The sequence below is a fragment of the Erpetoichthys calabaricus genome, chromosome 7 (assembly GCF_900747795.2).
Source record: "Erpetoichthys calabaricus chromosome 7, fErpCal1.3, whole genome shotgun sequence".
In the NCBI taxonomy this organism is placed as follows: Eukaryota; Metazoa; Chordata; class Cladistia; order Polypteriformes; family Polypteridae; genus Erpetoichthys; species Erpetoichthys calabaricus.
The window spans coordinates 172,046,702-172,070,570 of NC_041400.2; the positions used below are offsets into that span (position 1 = coordinate 172,046,702).

Sequence of the window (23,869 nt, forward strand, 5' to 3'; positions counted from 1 at the left end):
CAAAGCAACACGGGAGACCGATAGTTTCACTTCTAATCATTCAAAATTCAAAATAAAGGCAGTTAGTTTGGGGAGGAGCGCCATAGGCCAGGTAAGGCGCTCAGTAAGGAGCTCCACCCGTCTTAGCAGCATCGAGCGCGTTCAGGTGTACCTAGCGGAAAGTCCCCGTGCCCGCTCTACGAGTTCAGTTATCTAGGGGTACTTGTACGATACATGTCGTATTCTTTAGAACAGCGTATTTTGATCGTGGAGCTGTACATGCGAACAGGCTCCTTCTGGTCGACATGTGAAGGATTCTTGGAACAATACCCTGTGACGTGCGCTCCTTCGAAACGCACCATTCAGACGTTTGTGGAAAAGTGGCGTACGACGGGTTCTGTGAGCAGTGCAACGGGATCTAGAAAGACACCCACCCGTAACCCGCAGGCTGTCACCGACACTGTGGATTGCATGGAAAGAAGTCCTTACGGGTCGACACGAGGATTATCACGACAGACAGGCGTGTCACGAAAGTCAAGTCGACGTGAGCGAGTTAGGGCGCAGAGAATCTGGTATCGGCGCCGGTGGGGAGAACGATCAGCACAGCCTTTAAAACGGTCAGTAACACCTTTCAATAACAGTGTCTAATAATAATAACAATAACAACAACAACAACAATAATAATAATAATAATAATAATAATAATAATAATAATAATAATAATAATAATAATAATAATAACTTGTTTCAATGTCACTTTTTATCTAGTTGAGTTACCCGTCTATGACGGCTAGGGTTACAGCTTCAGAATTGTAGAAGAATAAACAATATTTGACTTCAGTTCTTGAATAAGTAGTAGTAGGGTGTTGTACCTTGTCAGTCATTATGGATGCAATGAGAAGTAAAGGAAAATAACACCTTTTATTGGCCAACTAAAGAAATTACAATATGTAAGTTTTCGAGGCAGCTCAGTCCTCTTCTTCAATAAATATAATAAATACCGTACTGGCGGTCTGCAGCTAAACAGTTGTTTCGCTTTTCTTGGCTTTCAGTATCCTGCATCACACGCCTTCAACAAATCTTGGATTTAAATTGGTTCTCTTTCTACAAGGCATATTATTTGAAAATGAATAAAAACGAAACAGAAACGGCGAAAATGATTAACTTTTCAAGTCCGCTAGTTCGCTCCCAGCCAGGGTTAGTACCGAGGTAATGTATACACTACAGTCATTGTCTGCCTGTAATTTATCTCTTAACTTCCATGATAATCTGTTTGTATGGATCGTTGATTTGGGACTCAAAATGTAAGAAAATAATGTGTCGCATAGCAAGATTTCTCAAAGAAGTAAAAAAAAAAAAAAAAAAAGACCTATCCGCTGATCAGGACCAGGACGAGAAGGTGCGTGAAAGTCAGTTGAGCCGTTCTCGAGTGATGTCTGGATATTAATTAAATACTCTCACACAGACATTCTTAGCTTTATTTATAGAGATATATGTCTGAGCTAGTTTTTCGTGAGCCACAACTTTTAAAATAACGGTTCTTTAATAGCGTTTTATTGGGTTGTGTGGTTCCTCGTTGAACTATCGCCTCACTAAGAATAATTTAATTTTTGGAAAGGTTCTTTGGGCTTAGAAAAGGTTCCGAGCATGTTAGGCAGGCGTCGTGGTTAAAGATTTGGAGGTTGTGGGTTCATATCTGGCTACTGACACTGTGTGATCATGAGCAAGTCACTTCACCTACCTGTGCTCCAAATGAAAAAAAATCAATCAATCAAAAGAAATGTGACCACCTCTCCAATATTGTGTGTCACCTTGATATAAGAGTGTCAGCCAGATAATAAGTAATGCTAATATAAAACCTTTAATGTATAGTGCAGGCACTAACAGATCAAGAAAACCTGAACTTATACTGTTATTTTCATTTGAGCCCATCTGAATTTTACAAATCTATTATGATCTATTCATGATTATTTAAGGATCCTATTATGTATCTAAAGGTTCTTTTTCGAACCTTTATGTGGATTGCTCTTTTGGGAACCAAAAATGGTTCCCCTACGGCATTGCTCTAAGGAACCATTCTGGCACCTTTAATTTCAAGAGTGCATTTGGTATATCTTAATAAATTGCTGACTTATTCGTATTTTTTGAAGCATAAATAAAAATCTGAATACATCAGGACCATTTACTGCACAAATTAACTTCACTTATATTATTTTTTCCAATGTTTGTTTGCTGTGCCATTACAAGAAAAGTTTTATTAAGGTTAAGTCTTTCTAGCTGCAAAGTAATTCTTTTAAATTTTAAACTTTCATGTATCTGTTGTGGACAGCAGAGGGAGCTCCAGCTCCCCTAACACCTGACACAAAGGCTTGGACACAAGTATAAAAACACAGAGTTTTTATTATGGAAAACTCTTCCTTGGTAAGTGTTTCCCATGCCACAGCTAGAAGTACAAAGCAGAGTATAAAGTACACAGTAACACTTTTGTCTTCTTTTTCCTTCTTTGTCTCTCTCACTCTCTGTCACTGACTTCTGCGCTCCTCCCAGCAAGCTTCTTTTTCCTCCTTCTGACCCTTTCTGCCCGATGTGAGGCTGGAAGCTCCTTTTAAGAAATCCCTGGAAGTACTTCTGGTGTCCCAGAGGCTTGGCCCCGGAGCACTTCTGGGTAAGGCGGGAGCCCTTCAAAGCAGGGCTCACTGGACCTCAAAGCATACCCTGGCAACAGAGTGAAAATTTAGACCGCAGTACCTATGAGGTCAGTCATGTAACGCCCCAACATCACGAAACAGCCATCGCATTAGACTATGGTTAACAATAGGGTCCTGTTACACTATGGTTAAGATTGGGGTTGTGGGAGGGTTACCTGACTCAAAGGGTGTTTCGTGACTGATGTTGTGGCCATTACCTGACCTACGTCATAGGTATTACAGGCTGTAGTTAGACCCTTCTCTGCCCTGGGACTCCAGTTCCCATACTGTGATGGGGGAAACCGGGGCGCTGCTGCAACTCGGGGGGCTGGCATCTAGTTTGCCAGGGTAGACAATGCCATGTATATGCTGTCTTCCCCTGTCCTTCCACCATGATAATGTCCCAGCTGTGAAAGGTTTGCGACAATCAATCACACTGTACATTTTATTGGTAGTTTTTTTTTTACTATCTGTAAAGGAGTAGTAAGGAATATAATTGGAAAGCTTCAGTCTGAATTACGTTCCATCTGCATAATAAATATTTATTTGATAAGCCATGCACTTAACATCTAATTATGAAAGAATTACTGAAAGATAAATATTTGTTAATATTATCCTCAAAAGATTTAGCAAAGTTTTACATTTCCCCTTTATAGTTTGACTTTGCATTTCTAATGTTAAATATGTAATTAAATAAAACAGTTACTAAATCAAATAGCTACTGTTTAGTATTATGTACTTTTTTGCTTGAGATTTATTGTATGTTATTTCCTCCTTTAATGAATAATAGCCACCTTAGTTCATTATTTATTAGCGTCTTTCACATACCATCTTCCAGCAGCTACCTTTGAAATTAAATTAAGAAGACTACTCTCACATAGATTTCCAGTCCTCTACTATTAATAATCATATGGACCTGATAAATCTTTCTTTTCTACCCAGCTGTCTGTTTTCTACTCAACTGGCTGTTTACTACTTATCCTAATTTTATTAACTAATTTTAAAAGTACCTATAGATTCTCATCTTGCACATGCGTAGAACACAAGTTCTAGCTTCAATCCTGAAATCTGATATAATATATGGAATGGAACCAGTCAGTAACCTTGGGGTAGTTTTATTCATTCCATTCCATTTTCCAAATCACTTATAAAGAGCAGGAGTGCGGGGATGTTGGAGCCTGTCCTAGAAAGCATTGGGCACAAGGCAGGAACAAACCCTGGACAGGGTGTCAAGTCCATGGCTGGGTGAACATAGACATGCAGACACACACACACACACACACACACACACACACACACACACCACACACACACACACACACACACACACACACACACACACACACTCACTTGGGCCAATGTAGCAAAGCCAATTCACCTGGTTTACATGTAACCGTTATCTGTTAATACTTGATTTGTTTAATCATCACTGACAAAAATTGCTCTGAACTTCATAACTCATCATTACTAGGAGTATTCCTAAAAGAAGCAGTCAAAATATTTGCCATCAGGATTACAACTTATATCAATTTTAGTAACATTACTTTATTGTTGTTTTACAGGATTATTCAATCTATTTACCCTTTGAATACTCACTTATTAGATAATGTCCTTTTATCTATATCAGAACAAAACTGAATTTTATTTTTAAATATATTTAAATATATTATATGTTAATTTTAAAAATATCTATAAACAAACTGCATATAACTTGCTTTGTCTTGTTTGTCTATGAGTTAACATTCCTTGTAGTTATTTATTATTTCAAAAGAAATACGTCGGTTAAAGTGAAACCAAAAGTGAAAGTATCCTCTTGGGAGTCCACAGCTGAGATTATAAGAGCAATACGCTAACTAAGACAAACACTTTAAATTCTAGAAAAAATTGAAGAACCTCGCCTTTTAAATGATGAAAGAATGAGAGAGCTTTGCCAGTCGCAGCGGGTCAGTCAGACGAGCACAAGAAGGTGCTTTCCAGACTCCGCTCCACCAGTCCTGGCATGCCAGTCTGACTTCTGAAGAAGTTGCTGAAGTATTGGCACAACTATCTGCTAGTCAAATAGAATCTGCTTCTCTAATAAATACCCAACAGTTTATTTAATTTTTATTTTAAATTTTATTTTAGCCCAGCATTTTTGATTGGTATCTAATAGTCATCTATAAAATCACTAATCTCTAATTTTAACACTTAGTTTAAAACACATTTTCTATACAAAAAACTGAATTTAGGAAATACTTACAGCACCTAATCCAGGTCTGCTTACTATAATATTGGGAAATGGTCACGACATATAAAGCTCCTTACAGATTTCCCAATCCCATTCACCAGCCAATTGAAAACAAACCTTTGATCACCTTGTACTTTATATATCAGCATATTCCTGTTTCGTCATTTAAACAAATCAGACTGACCGCATTTATTACAATAACATTCTCAAACATACTGTACTTACTGCGGTTCACAGTCATGGGGAGAGCTGGAACTTATTCTGGCAGCATCTCATGAAACTCAGGAACCAGCCATGAATGATCACATCACAGGCCCCACTCACACACACACATGGCCAATGAAGAATCATCCATTAACCCAACATGCATGTTTTTAGTAATGTGGGTGGAAAGCCCATGAAGATATGTGGGGAAAAAATACAAACCCCATGTGGGATTAAAATCCACAATGCATGCTCCACCATGTTGCCCTTATTAATGCTTTTAAATGTACAGTACTTCTATTATTTTAAATGTATGGTCTATAATATACAAAACGTGTACTAAAACCTCCTCATATTTCCAGGTCAAGTGACTTGCTCATGGCCACATTAATGTTAGCAGTGGGATTTGAACCCACAACCGCAGGGTTTGAAGTCCAATGCCTTAACCACTACACCACACATAAAATTTAGAGCTGCCAGTTAAACCATGACACACATTTTTGGCATGTGAAAAATAAACTGGACTATTCAGAGATTGCTTCTATCCGTCCATTTTTTTATTCTTTTATCCAGGTCAATGTCACTAGGAGTTAAAATCTCTCCCAACAACACTGGGCAAAAGGTGGGAACCATCTCTTGAAGGGGTTCCAACATTTCACAGTGCCCACTCACGCTGGGCCATTCCAGGTTAGCTTAACCAATTAATTTAACATGCAAGTTTTTAGGTAACATTAAAGGTCCAAATTATAAAGAAATTGTAAAAAATGTATTAGTTGATTTTAAGGAATTGGGTTGTGGCGTGAGCCTTACATTATGAATTTTTCTCTGAAAATCATGGATAATCATCCTGTAAAGCAGGATGAAAGATTCCATCAGAATATCAAGGACATGGAAAGAAGGTACCAGGGACGTTGGGATGTCAGACTACTGTTGGATGTTTCATAGGGATGCACCAGAAAAAGTGTACAAACAACTGGCAAAAACCAGAGACGTTATATCTAAGTCAGTGAATACAGATTGTTGTTTTATTTACATATATGTTTAAAATATTAGATGGACTATGTTCATGTTAAATTTATTTAGGATAATATTGCATACATGAATAAATTGTTGTTTTTTGTAATTTTAGTTGAATGTGTTTTTAATTGTGTACTTAAATGTGACATGATGGAAACATTCTAACTATATTTCTTTAATTGCGCTCATTAATGCAAATAAAAATAACTATGCACAATAAAAAACATTTTTTATGAGTTTAAATTTGCAGACATTAAGTTGCAATTAAAACGGTTTAGAATAAATAATTAAGTGTTTCTTGATAATAATGCACCTTAACGCTATTTCCTCTTTTCTTTGCTTTGTAGTTCCAATTCAATTACCTGTTTTAAACAGAAAAGGCTTCATATGTGACCAAAGAATCTTTAAATTCCTTGTATTTTATGTGAAGGCTAGGGGGAACCAGGGAGCCCCAAACCCCAAACATGAACACACAAAATAGTTCCGGGTTCAAGTAAAGTGTGTTCATTATACAACAATACTTCTGTATAATCAAATAAACCAGTTGTTGTCTCTTCTTTCCCTTGCTCTCTTTTCTCTACCACACTGCTCTCCTCCAGTCGAGTGTTGCCTGCATTCCTCCCAGCTGCGACTCACCTGGACAAGGCAGTGTGGTCCCTTTTATTAAGGACCCGGGAGTACATCTGGTGCCAGGGCTCTGGCCCAATGGAAAAACTTCCGGGTCATATGGAAACCCCCAATAACAGGGATTGTATCTCCCTGCAGCGCCCTGTTGTGGCACCGATGGACCCCAGCAGGGGTGCGTTACTAGAATACAATAATTGGCATTCCCCGCTATGGAACTCCTGGACTGGAGGGCCGCAGTGGCTGCAGGTTTTCATTCTAACCTTTTTTCCTAATCAGTGACCAGTTTTCACTGTTAATGAACTCCTTTACCCTTCATTTCAATAGCCCTGTTTTTAAGGATTCAGTCTTCTGAAATGATTCATTTCTTCATTCATTGGCAGCCAAACAGAAATGAGATGTGAAAACAGCCAACAGATAACCTGCTGATCTGGAACATCAAAACTCCAGCCAATTTCACTCCACTCAGTTTCTTAATGAGAAGCCGATTCTTACTGTTAATTAAAGCCGTTATTGAATATCAGGACTTGTTGCTGCTCTCATTCTGCCACAGCAGACTGTCGATTTTCTGTTTTTTCTAAGACCACCGTCAAGATGATTTGGTGACCTGAGCAGACCAACACGACTGAGATCTTCACCTTTCTTTAATTTCAGGTTAGCTGGTCATGTGGCAGCGTGTTTTGTGTCTCATTATTATTTGGCTGGTCATTAAGGAAAAAGAAACAACTAAGGGGTCTGAGTCAAGTTAATTAAAACTTAAGGCAAAAGAAGTTAATTAGCAGCAAAAACAGCTCACTAATGAAGAAGATGGTTAGAATGACCATTAGGACTGGAGTTCGACACCCGTGATCTAGGGAATAAACATCCCCCAGAGACTGCCCTTCCCTTTTATCCCATCCATCCATCCATTTTCCAACCCGCTGAATCCGAATACAGGGTCACGGGGGTCTGCTGGAGCCAATCCCAGCCAACACAGGGCACAAGGCAGGAACCAACCCCAGGCAGGGTGCCAACCCACCGCAGTCCTTTTATCCCTGTCAGGGAAAGTACTAAAAATATGCCTGATCAGGAATGCCTGTCTGTCTGTCTGTCTGGGACTTCCCAACTGGGTAAGGAATCTTCTTCTCCTTTGGCTGGGATGTTCATCCATACACCTGGGGAATCTCACTTAGTTATGTCATCTTTCTCTCTCTTGGCCAGGATGCCTGGCTGTCCACTTGGAGCCTCCCGTCTAGGTAAGGAACCATCCCCTCTCCTGGTCGGGATTCCTGTCCATCCCATGTGGCACTTACATTTGCAATTAAACTACAAATATTCCATTGAAAAGTAAGAGTGCTATTTTGGAAAGCGTACAGTTAATGTCATAACTATTAGCCCCTTGGGACATTTCCTACAATTATGTTCCAGTTTTAACATAATTTTTCAAACTTTACAAAGTAAAACATTCATCAATGTAAAAACCCTATTAAAAAATAACTTCTATATTGCTGTATAACAACTTTATAGAAAATTGGAGTGGTCAAAATTATTAAAGTTAAATGTTCTGTTGTCAAACCACACCTGAATACCAGATAACCTGATTGGCCCAATCAGTTAGCACCCCACACTAATAAATGGACTGAAATGATCAGGCCTAATGGTACTTAAGGGCAGGATTGAGAGGCATCACGCTTACATTCTTTGAAAAAAGTAGTTTTATCATGCCAAAGACCACAGAAATAAATATGGACCTCAGAGAAAGGATAGTGGACGCTTATCTTAAGGGGAATTGCTATACAGCCATTTCCGAGCGTTTCACTGTGTCCAGAACAGCTGAATGTTTTATATTGCAAAACACAGTGACCAATTCCGTCAGAAATAAACTTTGGCATGGTCACAAGTGCAAGATTTCAAAGCGTTTGGAGAGGAAAATAATCAGAGATGCCAACAAGAACCCCCAGATCATTACAAATGCCATGTCACCAACTAACCTCTTCTGGACTTGAAGTCTCAAAAAAGAGCCCCATTGTGAGGGTTCTTTATTGTGAGAAGCTTCAAGGTCATCAGCCAAGGGAAACTGCATTGGTTACACAGCGGCATATCAAGGCTAGACTGAAGTTTGCCCAGGACCATTTGAAACATGGAAGTCTGTCCTTTGGTCTGATGAGACAAAACTGGAGCTGTTTGGGCACATTATACCACTATTGTTTGGTGAAGGAAGGGACAGACCTTCAACCATAAAAACACAGCTCCCACAGTTAAACATGGTGGTGGGAGCTTAATGCTGTGGGGCTGATTTGCTGCTTCAGGCACAGGAAACTTTGTTTGGATGCATGGTATAATGAAGGAAGAAGATTACATTGACATTTTAAAGGACAATATGAAGAAATCTACTGCCAGTCTGGCTTGGGGTCATCACAAGGTCTTTCAGCAAGATAATGGCCCAAAGCACACATCACAGTAGGCCCATACCATTTTGAGGAACATCAAAATCAAGGACTTGGATTGGCCATCTCAAAGCCCAGATTTCAATCCTATAGAGAGTCTTTGGAGAGTGCTCAAGATTAAGGTCCACGCAGAAAAACCATCTAATTTGCATGGAGGAATGGTCAGAGATCCCTCAGGAGACCTGTGCTAACCTTGTGAGAAACTACAGTGAGAGGATGCTACCAGTTGTGAGTCAGAAAGGGTACACAGAGGTACACTGATGCCTGATAATGTTGGCCATGCTATTTTTGTGCTTTCCTTGTTTCAATTAAGTGCATCAGTAAAATATTTTCATCAAACTTCTTGGAAATTGTGTTTTTGTTCTTTTATAAGCAATTCTCATAAACACTTTAAATACTAGTTATTTTTTTTAAATAAAATTAACAGTTTTGTTCAACTTTGGAGAAGGGACTAATAATTATGACCTTAACTGTATATTTTGATTAAATAATAATATTGTCACGCATACATAGTAAGTACAGTGAAATTCTACTTGCATGGCCATCTAACACGCAATATTTGGGAACATGCCATTAACAAAAATAAACACATTTTTCATTGCTATATTAGGAATATCCACATACTTTCCTTCTGTCTTATAAAATTAACATTTTAGATAGATATGTAGATAGATAAAACTGTATTTATCCCCAGATAGAAAATTGGCTTTTAACAGATGCTATCTAAATAAATAAATACATAAATAAGTACATGAATATATATATATATATATATATATATATATATATATATATATATATATATATATATATATATATATATATATATATATATATATATATATATATATATATATATATATATATATATATATATATATATATATATATATATATATAGGAGGTGGCACGGTGGCGCAGTGGTAGCATTGCTGCCTCGCAGTTAGGAGACCTGGGTTCGCTTCCCGGGTCCTCCCTGTGTGGAGTTTGCATATTCTCCCCATGTCTGCGTGGGTTTCCTCCGGGCACTCCGGTTTCCACCCACAGTCCAAAGACATGCAGGTTAGGTGGATTGGCGATTCTAAATTGGCCCTAGTGTGTGCTTGGTGTGTGGGTGTGTTTGTGTGTGTTCTGCGGTGGGTTGGCACCCTGCCCGGGATTGGTTCCTGCCTTGTGCCCTGTGTTGGCTGGGATTGTGTCCAGCAGACCCCCATGACCCTTTGTTCGGATTCAGCGGGTTGGAAAATGGATGGATGGATATATACTGTATATATATACATATATCGTATATATATAATATAATTATATACATGTATATACACACACACAAACAATATGTTCTGAAAACAACCCAGAATGACTAAAATTCAAGAAAATTAAAAAGAAAGAAAACTTCCACCTTGGCTGTCACAGTTCCAGTGACACAATATGCCTGCGAATTGCCATTGGTATAAAGGAGCCCCCGTTGTGTTTCCTGACACTTTTGCTGAGCAATTTGTTGGCTTAACCTCCTTAGCATTAGACCTAAAAACAGTGAAAACAGTGCTAAAAGCGTTAGTCCCGAGTGTCACTCGTATAACGGTATAGAGACATGTCAAGCTTAAGACCTAAGGATTACTCGGGCCATAAAAGTGCCAACAGCGTGAGTGCCGAAGCATTACTCGTGCAACAGAAAAGGCATGTTTTGCCCAAGTGTCAGGCCCGAGCGTTACCTGGGCAACAGTGTAGATGTGTCTTCTCCTAGCTTCATAATGGTATCTTGTAAGAAACACCTCTCATCACAAGTGATGACGAAGTGAGTCTGTCTTCAGGCAGTGAAATTGAAACAGTCAGTGAAACCGAAAGCGATTCGGAGAATCCGAAAATGATGCTAGTGTCACTCACACAAGTGCAGTGTGCTGTTCATATTATTATTTTATCATTATTATACTTTCTACACTAATGATATTGTACTTTTAGTGGTTTACACGTTTTACAATAGAAAGATCCATCCATCCATCCATTGTCTCCCGCTTATCCGAGGTCGGGTCGCGGGGGCAGCAGCTTGAGCAGAGATGCCCAGACTTCCCTCTCCCCGGCCACTTCTTCTAGCTCTTCCGGGAGAATCCCAAGGCGTTCCCAAGCCAGTCGAGAGACATAGTCCCTCCAGCGTGTCCTGGGTCTTCCCCGGGGCCTCCTCCCGGTTGGACGTGCCCGGAACACCTCACCAGGGAGGCGTCCAGGAGGCATCCTGATCAGATGCCCGAGCCACCTCATCTGACTCCTCTCGATGCGGAGGAGCAGCGGCTCTACTCTGAGCCCCTCCCGGATGACTGAGCTTCTCACCCTATCTTTAAGGGAAAGCCCAGACACCCTGCGGAGGAAACTCATTTCAGCCGCTTGTATTCGCGATCTCGTTCTTTCGGTCACTACCCATAGCTCATGACCATAGGTGAGGGTAGGAACATAGATCGACTGGTAAATTGAGAGCTTCGCCTTGCGGCTCAGCTCCTTTTTCACCACGACAGACCGATGCAATGCCCGCATTACTGCGGATGCCGCACCGATCCGCCTGTCGATCTCACGCTCCATTCTTCCCTCACTCATGAACAAGACCCCGAGATACTTGAACTCCTCCACTTGGGGCAGGATCTCGCTACCAACCCTGAGAGGGCACTCCACCCTTTTCCGGCTGAGGACCATGGTCTCGGATTTGGAGGTGCTGATTCTCATCCCAGCCGCTTCACACTCGGCTGCGAACCGATCCAGAGAGAGCTGAAGATCACGGCCTGATGAAGCAAACAGGACAACATCATCTGCAAAAAGCAGTGACCCAATCCTGAGCCCACCAAACCGGACCCCCTCAACACCCTGGCTGCGCCTAGAAATTCTGTCCATAAAAGTTATGAACAGAATCGGTGACAAAGGGCAGCCCTGGCGGAGTCCAATTCTCACTGGAAACGGGTTCGACTTACTGCCGGCAATGCGGACCAAGCTCTGGCACCGATCGTACAGGGACTGAACAGCCCTTATCAGGGGGGCCGGTACCCCATACTCTCGGAGTACCCCCCACAGGATTCCCCAAAGGGACACGGTCGAATGCCTTTTCTAAGTCCACAAAACACATGTAGACTGGTTGGGCAAACTCCCATGCACCCTCCAGGACCCTGCTAAGGGTATAGAGCTGGTCCACTGTTCCGCGACCAGGACGAAAACCACACTGTTCCTCCTGAATCCAAGGCTCGACTATCCGACGGACCCTCCTCTCCAGGACCCCTGAATAGACTTTTCCAGGGAGGCTGAGGAGTGTGATCCCTCTGTAGTTGGAACACACCCTCCGATCCCCCTTCTTAAAGAGGGGGACCACCACCCCGGTCTGCCAATCCAGAGGCACTGTCCCTGATGTCCATGCGATGTTGCAGAGGTGTGTCAGCCAAGACAGTCCTACAACATCCAGAGCCTTGAGGAACTCCGGGCGTATCTCATCCACCCCCGGGGCCCTGCCACCAAGGAGTTTTTTGACCACCTCGGTGACCTCAGTCCCAGAGATGGGGGAGCCCACCTCTGAGTCCCCAGGCTCTGCTTCCTCATTGGAAGGCATGTTAATGGGATTGAGGAGGTCTTCGAAGTATTCCCCCCACCGACCCACAACGTCCCGAGTCGAGGTCAGCAGCGCACCATCCCCACCATATACAGTGTTGACACTGCACTGCTTCCCCTTCCTGAGACGCCGGATGGTGGACCAGAATCTCCTCGAAGCCGTCCGAAAGTCATTCTCCATGGCCTCCCCAAACTCCTCCCACGCCCGAGTTTTTGCCTCAGCAACCACCAAAGCCGCATTCCGCTTGGCCTGCCGGTACCTATCAGCTGCCTCCGGGGTCCCACAGGACAAAAGGGTCCTGTAGGACTCCTTCTTCAGCTTGACGGCATCCTTCACCGCCGGTGTCCACCAGCGGGTTCGGGGATTGCCGCCACGACAGGCACCGACCACCTTACGGCCACAGCTCCGGTCAGCTGCCTCAACAATAGAGGCACGGAACATGGCCCATTCAGACTCAATGTCCCCCACCTCCCTCGGGATGTGGTCGAAGTTCTGCCGGAGGTGGGAGTTGAAGCTACTTCTGACAGGGGGCTCTGCCAGACGTTCCCAGCAGACCCTCACAACACGTTTGGGCCTACCACGCCTGACCGGCATCCTCCCCCACCATCGAAGCCAACTCACCACCAGGTGGTGATCAGTTGACAGCTCCGCCCCTCTCTTCACCCGAGTGTCCAAGACATGTGGCCGCAAGTCCGACGACACGACCACAAAGTCGATCATCGAACTGAGGCCTAGGGTGTCCTGGTGCCAAGTGCACATATGAACACCCCTATGCTTGAACATGGTGTTCGTTATGGACAATCCGTGACGAGCACAGAAGTCCAATAACAAAACACCGCTCGGGTTCAGATCAGGGGGGCCATTCCTTCCAATCACGCCCTTCCAGGTCTCACTGTCATTGCCCACGTGAGCATTGAAGTCTCCCAGCAGAACGAGGGAGTCCCCAGAAGGTATGCCCTCTAGCACCCCCTCCAGGGACTCCAAAAAGGGTGGGTACTCCGAACTGCTGTTCGGTGCATACGCACAAACAACAGTTAGGACCCGTCCCCCCACCCGAAGGCGAAGGGAGGCTACCCTCTCGTCCACCGGGGTAAACCCCAATGTACAGGCTCCAAGTTGGGGGGCAATAAGTATACCCACACCTGCTCGGCGCCTCTCACCGGGGGCAACTCCAGAGTGGTAGAGAGTCCAGCCCCTCTCAAGGAGATTGGTTCCAGAGTCCAAGCTGTGCGTCGAGGTGAGTCCGACTATATCTAGCCGGAACCTCTCAACTTCGCGCACTAGCTCAGGCTCCTTCCCCTTCAGAGAGGTGACATTCCACGTCCCAAGAGCCAGTTTCTGTAGCCGAGGATCAGACCGCCAAGGTCCCCGCCTTCGGCCACCACCCAACTCACACTGCACCCGACCTCCTTGGCCCCTCCCATAGGTGGTGAGCCCATGGGAAGGGGGACCCACGTTGCCTCTTCGGGCTGTGCCCGGCCGAGCCCCATGGGTGCAGGCCCGGCCACCAGGCGCTCGCCATCGAGCCCCACCTCCAGGCCTGGCTCCAGAGTGGGGCCCCAGTGACCCGCGTCCGGGCAAGGGAAAACGCCGTCCAAAATTGTTTTTCTTCATAGGAGGTTTGTTTAACCGCTCTTTGTCTCATCCCTCACCTAGGACCAGTTTGCCTTGGGTGGCCCTACCAGGGGCATAAAGCCCCGGACAACAGAGCTCCTAGGATCATTGGGACACGCAAACCCCTCCACCACGATAAGGTGACGGTTAAAGGAGGGGACAATAGAAAGATGACATTTAATAAAAGTGTCACTTTTCAAGCCAAAACATGCAACACGTTTTATATGTTTTTTTGAGAAAAAATGTAACACTAACTACAGTCCTCAGTATTAGGGTGTTAGAGAGAGGATGTGCAGCATTGTTCCTAACGGCACTCAGTTTTATTTTAATTCTCTCCTTTACTGTGAACTCCAGGGTGTCCAGAGTGAGTCCTATTACTGAGCCTGCCCTTTTAATTAGCTTGTTGATTTTGGTGGGCCTCTCTTGAAGTGATGCTATGAGTCCAGAACACTATACAGTGTATGTACACTATACTAGTGTGTGTTTGGTGTGTGGGTGTGTGTGTCCTGTGATGGGTTGGCACCCTGCCCGGGATTGGTTCCCTGCCTTGCGCCCAGTGTTGGCTGGGATTGGCTCCAGCAGACCCCCGTGACCCTGTGTTCGGATTCAGCGGGTTGGAAAATGGATGGATGGATGGAAATCACAGTAGTTGTAGAAGATGTTGTTTACAGAGTTGTAGAAGATGTGAAGGATGTCACTTCCCACAATAAAAGAGCCTGCTCGGCCCTTTTAAAAATACACTTGGTCTGAGTTACAAGACCAGTCTAACCTGTCATTAATGTAGAACCCCAAGTACTTGTACGTTTTTCATGCTACTTGATGTCTGAGCAGTGCAATTCATCAGTTCAGTGATCATAGTCAACCAAGAAAACAAAAAAGAATTTAAATGTACAGTATTCAGTTTTAACAGATATTTCCCATTCATCTTGACGTTGCACTATCTTAATTTTTAGGGCTCTTTTTTGTTTACACTGGGGAGGTATAGTTGCAATGTGGCAGCACTGCTGATTCGCAACAAGGTATGTTTGATCTCGCCCTGCGATGGGCTGTCCAAGGATTGTTCCTGCCATGCGCCCGATAAGTGCTGGGATATGTTCCAGCTTCCCCTTGACCCTGCTGTGGGGAAGGCGGGTTTAGAAAATGGATGGATAATTTTACCCAATTTACCTCAGCAGAATGTTTTACATTTGTTCGGCTCTCAAGGTCTACACTTACTTTGCTTTCTTTCAACCCGAATATACTACTAAATGCGCTCTCTCAACTCCACATTTTATTTAGCATTTTACTTAATTAAGCGCCCCGCTAGCTCCGACACATCTGGCAATCCCTTTACAAATCACTATTTTTAATAACCTTGACAATACCTTTATTATAAGACAAGTGACATTATGTGTATGCTCACTTTAAAACATACAAAACACAGACTTTTACTCAAAAGTAAAATTACGAAAAGCAATCTTTCTTTCACTCTTCCTTGTGATTTTAAACGAACCGTCGCTTTCCACCTTTTTCCTTTCAGTTCCTTCCTACTCGTCAGCATATTTAAAATGAACGATTGCATTGTCTTAATTATCACTTGGAATTATACATACATTGTGTTTATTTACTCACTAAATCTAAGTTCTGAAGCTGTTAAATTTTTTTTCATCACTAGAACTACTAAAAGGCAAGACATTTTACTGACTGCATGTCAACTATTTCTGCTTTCTTCACGTTTGCTAATTTTAAAGAATTCATACGACTAAATGAAAAGCTTGTGCCCTTTTTTCGCCTTCCTCGCTATTTATTATAACATACTGTTACACAGATACACAGACACTCATCACCTTCTGATTTTGCGCTGACAGTCGTTGTCAAACATAATCAGACACGTGATAAATCATGTGATTACGAAACCCGGAACAACTCCCGTTGACCTCTAGCGTCACACGGAAGTCTCGGTGCATTGGTTGTTTGTAAAGTAAAGATTCTTGGTTTTTCCTTAACCCTTCCTTGAAAAGCATATGCGCCTGAATAAATCGAAAGAATTTGTGTGAAACAAGCTTCCGTTACTAAGACAGCAGTGTAACGCCATGAATTAATGAGTGTTGGAGGTACGTATGTGCATTTAACCGTGTCTGAGCAGTTTGTGGAACAGGGCTGCGCATGTTTATGGGTCGACCCACGCTTTGAGGATAATTGGACGATACGAGCTAAGTAAACATTCTGAAAGGAAATAATTGGTTAAAAATACACAGCTAATTAGTGTTTGCATTTTGTGTATTCTTCTGTTTGTGTGAAGAGTAAGCGCATGTGTCCTTTCTGCATTCAAACTCTGCGTTAAACGTGTACTACGGTCCTTCTTGTTGTGTATTGTTTTAAAGTCATGGGAGGAATTGCAGAATCGTCTTTTTATTTTTTTGAGCGTTTTCCCATGTCATGATGCCTTTGGGTTGTTTGCTTCTTGCAGAGTACTTTTCCCTTTTCAGTTTCCCTCTCTTCAGAAGTTGGTCGATTCGTCTGCTAAACGTGCTGTGAATGTGAGCGCTCCATGATTGACAATGATTAGAAATTGCTGTTTGATTTATGTGGTAAAACGTTACTATTTGAAATGTTGTTTATTTTAAATTTAACAGAACCTAAGCTTTTGGTATTGACAACATTACCAGGGATAGTGTTTTTAGGTGGTAGTTACTCGAAATGATTGCCTTTGTTTTTCCTTTTTTTTTTTCTTTGATAGTCTCGTTCATTTAACAAGAAGGGCTCATTTGAATATTAAAGGATCCATGATGACACTTAAATCTCAGAGTAGCCAGCGTTCAAGTTTCAGCTTATTTTTACATATGCACACTGAACAAATTATTAGGAACACTTGTACACTTGCTTATCCATGCTATTATGCAGTCAGCTAATCATGTGGCGGCAGCACAATGCCAAAAATCATGTAGATACAGGTTGGGAGTGTCCGCTAATGGTCACATCAAGCACCAGAATGGGAAAGTATAATATAAAAGAATTTCGACTCTGGCCTAATTTTCTGGTGTGAGATGGATTGGTTTGAGTATTACTGAAATTGCTGATTTCTTTTCACATATAGCGGCCTCTTGCGTTTACTCAGAATGGTACGAAAGACCTCCAGTGAGCAGCAGTTCTGCAGATGGAAACAATATGTTAATCAGTGAGGTCCGAGGACAATGGCCAGACTGGTTCATACTAGCAGAAAAGCTACAGTAACTCGGACAACCACACTCAATGACTGTGGTGAGAAGAAAATCATCTTGGAATATACAACATGTTGAACATTGAGACTGATGGGCTGCAACGGCAGAATTGGCCAAGAACAAACAGTTGAGGCTACAAACTGGAAAAATGTAGCTTGGCCTGATGAATCTTGATTTCTGCTGAGACACACAGATGGCAGGGTCAGACTTTATAGCGTGAGCCAATGTACCCAATCTACTTGTGTTAACGGCTCAGGCAGTGGTGTTGGTGTAATGGTATGGGGAATGTTTTCTTGGCACACTTTAGGCTCTTTATGTCCAAGCAATCATCACTTGAATGCCATGGCCTATTTGAGTATTGTTGCTGAGCAGATGCATCCCTTCATGGCCGCATTTTACCCATCATCTTAATGGCTACTTACAATATATTAATCTGCCATGCTACAACCAAAAATCATCTCATTCTGGTTTGATGAAAATGACAATGTGTTTAGTGCTCTTCAGTGGCCTTCCCAGTCACCAGGGGCCTCACGTATAACACTGTGCGTAGAATTCACACTATAACATGGCGTACGGACAAAAGTGGAAATGTTTGTATGCACAAAAAAATCCAGATGCAGAAATCTGTGCGTTCGCCAACTTGCACGTTCTTTCGCTACATAAATTCCGGTCCGTGTGAAAAGTAACGCACATGCACGCGCCTGCTGTCCCACCCCAACTCCTCCCAGAATTACGCCTCTTTGAATATGCAAATCAATATAAATAGCTCTTAAGCTCAGCCTTCTGTGAAAAGACAATGGCAAAAAACGGGGGAAAATAGAAGAAGTTCAGCGAATACCAAGTGGAGGCGAGGAAAAACGTACTATTTGTTGGTTTAAACAGTGGTATAATCAACAAAAGGAAGCTGATCGAGTGACAGAGTGTAAGAGAAACTCGAAGCTCAAGTACACAAAGTCGCACAGTGCCTGAAATAAAAAAGAAGTTGTCAGATATCAAAGTCACTGTGAAAAGGCGAGTCGTAACCCACCTTCTGAGTGTCATATGAAAGCTCATTAGGGTACAGAGAAAAAAAATAGGCACACAGTGGGGAAAAAAGCTTGAAATGTCAACTTTAATCTCGAAATTTCCACTTTAATCATGTAGTTTATTTTGTCATCAAAGTAGAACATCATAAACTTCATCTTAAAATTGTTTAATTTACTAGTTTCTCAAATCCCATTGTAACAAAAGTAGCACGTTAAATGCTTTGTTTTGTGTTTGATCTGCTATGTGTGTGAATCACTATGTGTTCTTAAAGGGCTTTCTCTTTCTCCAACAGGACACAGAATCCATTACATTTGTGATATTACATACTAACCCCCCCAATTCCTGTCCTTACTTTTCTTTCTCCAAATACCCAATCGCCACACAATCAGCTCTGTAATAGACGTTAAGCCATCTGTAAGCTTAGAACGCAGATTCTTCAAAATATCTTCGTAGTACAGTAATCCCTCCTCCATCGCGGGGGTTGCGTTCCAGAGCCATCCGCGAAGTAGAAACCATATGTTTATATGGTTATTTTTATATTGTCATGCTTGGGTCACAGATTTGCGCAGAAACACAGGAGGTTGTAGAGAGACAGGAACATTATTCAAACACTGCAAACAAACATTTGTCTCTTTTGTCATGGAGCACAGTTTAAACTTTTGAAAGACAGAGATGACAGTTCCGTCTCACAATTAAAAGAATACAAACATATCTTCCTCTTCAAAGGAGTGCGTGTCAGGAGCACAGGCTGTCAGAGAGAGAGAGAGAGAAAAGCAAACAAATCAATAGGGCTGTTTGGCTTTTAAGTATGCGAAGCACCGCGGCACAAAGCTGTTGAAAGCGGCAGCTCACACCCCCTCCGTCAGGAGCAGACAAAGAGAGAGAGACAGAGTCTGTTTCTCAATCAAAAATCAATACGTGCCCTTCGAGCTTTTAAGTATGCGAAGCACCATGCAGCATGTCGTTTCAGGAAGCAGCTGCACAAAAGATAGCAACATGAAGATAATCTTTCAGCATTTTTAGACAAGCGTCCGTATCGTCTAGGTGTGCGAACAGTCCCCCTGCTCAATCCCCCTACGTCAGGATCAGAGAAAGTCAGCGCAAGAGAAAGAGAAAAGTAAGCTGGGTAGCTTCTCAGCCATCTGCCTATAGCGTCCCTTGTATGAAATCAACTGGGCAAACCAACTGAGGAAGCATGTACCAGAAATTAAAAGACCCATTGTCCGCAGAAACCCGCGAAGCAGCGAAAAATCCGCGATATATATTTAAATACACTTACATATAAAATCCGCGATGGAGTGAAGCCGCGAAGCGCGATATAGCGAGGGATTACTGTACATGTTTAATTACTCTATCCATCTATCCTTCCAGTGTCGTGCCAGCCCCAGCAAGAATACAGCACGAGGCAGGAACAATCTGTGAACGAAGCACCAGCTCCTAACTAGCACTGCAGCACAGTGTCCTCACATGTTTAATTATTAACAATACAGATTATTTAAATCAGGCATGTCAAACTCGCGGCCCCCAGGCCGCATGCGGCCCGCAACAGAAATCTGTGCGGCCCGCATGACAGATCCTAATTAGCACTGAACTTGTACAAAATTATTACTATCGTTTGTGATTGAATCATTCTGCATCATTGGTGTTACTTATTGACTTTTCTTACTTCTGCCTTCTGACAAAAGCGCGTTTTCCCATGGCATTACGGTACCGGAAACATCATCTGCTAGTATAGCCACGAGCCTTGTCCAAAGTTAATGAGCCGCAGCGTCACAACTGAAGTGCTAGGCTGCAACAGAGGTGGCCTTAGGCATGTGCAAACTATGCACCTGCACAGTGCCGCCAAATCCCAGGGTCCGCCACGCCAATATATATTGAATATAAAACAGAAAGAGAAAATAACGACACAGCTGACGGCAATGTGGCCGAAAAGCATTCTGTTTCTTGTTAATTAGTACGCTGTATTTACAAATGTCGCTAGAGTTGGAGCAGTAAGCTATATGTAGTATTATAATGTTTTGCCGTAATGAGAATATCATTGCCCGCAACTTGGTTTTCAAGTTACGGACACGCGTATATAGAAGCGTGTCATGAGCACGAGGCGGCTATGCAGTGTCTGAAAAACGCTTTCATAAGATACCATATTGACATTGCCAGACGAAGGGGCCACCGATTCTTTCTCTGCCCAGGGCCGCCTAGAGCCGCCCCTGGCAGGCTACACTACTGGCTGGGCTGCTGAGACTGACCACTGGGCAGAACTGACCATCACGAGTATTAATAGCCCGCATATTTTCACGTTTTTTGCTCTAGTTTCATGAAAATTTGTGATAGTATTGTAACGAACAGTTAGTGCAGACTACAGCTGAAGATCTGAAGTGGATGCGAGAAGTTGGTGAGTTGTTTATTAACATATTTTTGTGATTTTGAGTTTGTAAAATTATTGTAGGTCAGGTGGCTTTTTGCATATCGGCTTATTTTACAATATAAACTTTGAAGTAAACTTAGTAAAGTAAAATTTGATTTTTGGAGGATTTGTTTTCCAACTTGAATTACTGAGCAATGAATTCAGTGAGCATTTTCGTGATTTCAGTTCACACAAACAGGGCATTGCGCTGTTCTCTTACAACGTTGAGAATGCGCCTGAGAATATCCAAATGGAATTGACTGAAGTGCAGTCAGATTCTATTCTGAAGGCAAAATACAACGAAGTTGGTGTGCCAGGCTTGTATGCTTTCCTGTCACCCTCGTAAGTTGGCATCGAGAGTACTGTCTATGTTCAGAAGCACTTACCTTTATGAGCAATTGTTTTTGTTAATGAAAGCTACCAAAACCCCACATCGCTCAAGACTTACCGTCGAGCACCTTTCATCCCTCATAAAAGTTGCAGCTGCACAAGATTTCAAGCCTGATATTGACGAACTGGTTACTAACAAGAGATTCGGGCTGACATTGTACGACATGTTTTAAGTAATTGGTCAAGGTTTCAGCCATTTACAATGATGCCGTCAGGAATCTCTTATAGGCCTACAAATGAGCTTCAGTATCTCACTGAAATGTCAAAGTCTCAAACTTATGGTACCATTTCTGAGCTAATGGCAGCGGGAGAGTTGTTCCCCAATGAGTTTCAAGTATATTATTATGGAGTCCTACACTCCAAGTTTGGACAGGCACTCGAGGGGATAAAAAAAACTTAGGTTTTCGGGAGATGTTATGAATGGGCACTTTGATGTTCTCATTCCCTACACTTACATGCCTGATGTACACATGGAGCGCACACAAATTGAGGATAAAAGTCGGTCGCCTTAAAAGGCGGGTGAGCCTAGTAATATAATAAGGACCTAGCTAAGAGGTTAAGACTCTAATTCTACAGTGTTGTATAGAGACTGCATGGAAATAAATTGCTTTCCTTTAAACTTTGTGTTACATTTTTTAAAGTTTTCAGGATTGGAAAGAATGCTACAGTAACTTTGTATAATAGTATTTGTTACAGTATGGCCTGCTGACGCACGTATGGCAGTCGAAGCGGCCCACCAATGGTAGTGAGTTTGACATGCCTGATTTAAATGATGTTAACATTTCATCTGTATAATATAATAAACATATTTTCCTGCATTTCATCTTAAAAATGATATCGTCATCATATGTAAAGTGGCTCAGGTTGTGCAATATTATAACGGTATCGCAAGTTTACAGTGAGGTAATTGTACTTATAAGTACAAAGCGTACTACAAGGAGCACTTGATGGACTGATTGAGTGCGTTTATAGTTCTTGGGATGAAACTGTTTCTGAACCGTGAGGAAAGGCTCTGAAGTGTTTGCCGTATGAGAGCAGTTCAATAGACCGCATGACTGAGGCAGCTTGTGCTTGATGCTGTATACCGATAATTCTCTTTCCGATCATCTGTTGTAGAGCTGTGATTCCCCACTCAGATACAGTGATATAAATACTCCGAGTGGTACAGTGAGTAATATGGAAAAAGATGATCCGCTGTGGCAACCCCTAACTGGAGCAGCTGAAAGAAGAAGAAGGTGCAGTGAGAGTAACAATGCTAAAGCAACTATTGTATTCAGAATAGTTTGACCATTCTGTGGACCATTATATTGTTACAGGTTAATTACAATCAGATGCATTAAACTAATAAACAATATGCAGTTAACTTGTATTTATAAAGCCACGTCAGGGATGTGGATCTAAAAAAGAAAGGGTAACCACACTGGAACAGTAGCACTGCTTTGATGCTCGGTGCCGACAGTTTGCAAAACCGAGCAGAGAACTTGCGTACGTCAGGGTTGGAGCTACTGTGAAAATGTGCGTGGCTTTACACAAAGTTTAGGTTTTATACATTGCGATTTGAGTGTGGAAACGCGCTTACGCAACATTTTTGTACGTACGCACCGTTTAATCATGAGGCCCCAGATCTGAATCCAATAGAACACCTTTGGGATATGGTGGAATGGGAGATTCACAACATCACAGCTGACAAATCTGCAGAAACTGCATGATGCAATCGTGTCAACATGGACCAGAATCTCAAAGGAATGTGGAATTCATGCCATGAAGAACTGAAGTTGTTCTGAGAGCAAAAGGAAGCCCTACCCTGAGTGTAGGTGGAGGCAGTGTCTTCCAAAAACACCATGCTCTTCTCTTTCTTTTTTTTGTTCTTTTGCTTATAAAAATGTGTTTATAATGGATAAACTATGTAATTATTTTCCAATAGGAAGAGGAATAAATGTGTGAAGACGGAGAAGAAGATTATGTTCCCCAACTCATCTCTCCTGGATCGCTGTCCATATCCTCCTAAACAACAGCAAAGCAATGACTGTTTCACTCGGTTTCCAGTTAACCTTGCACCTGTTCTGTTCCCTACTCAGCAACTGATTGAGTCAGAATACAACTTTATGAATGCCAAGTAAGTAGTCTGTAATTATTTTATTGAATCCTTGATTGTTACATGTATTTTTACAAATAGCAATTTTCTTTTATCAGACTTTTGTTGTACTTGCAAATCTTCTTCTCCTTTGTGTCCCTTTTCTTTCAGTTGCTCCCGTTTGGGGTTGCCACAGCAGATCATGTTTCCATATCTTCCTGTCCTCTCCATCTTTTTCTGTTACACCCATCACCTGCATGTCCTCTCTCACCACATCCATAAACCTTCTCTTAGGCCTTCCTCTTTACCTCTTACCTGGCAGCTCTATCCTTAGCATCCTTCTCCCAACATATCCCGCATCTCTCCTCTGCACTTGTCTAAACCAACGCAATCTTGCCTCTCTGACTTTGTCTCCCA

General features: G+C 42.4%; 1 protein-coding gene across 1 annotated transcript in view; it reads left to right on the forward strand.

Annotated features, from left to right (window-relative positions):
• Positions 1-213: 213 nt before the first annotated feature.
• Positions 214-23,869, forward strand: part of tent2 (terminal nucleotidyltransferase 2) — a 69,578-nt gene continuing 45,922 nt past the window's right edge. The window contains exons 1-2 of the mRNA XM_051929484.1: positions 214-596; positions 23,303-23,494. Of these exons, the coding sequence (XP_051785444.1) occupies positions 214-596; positions 23,303-23,494 (575 nt within the window). The remainder of the gene's footprint in view (positions 597-23,302; positions 23,495-23,869) is intronic.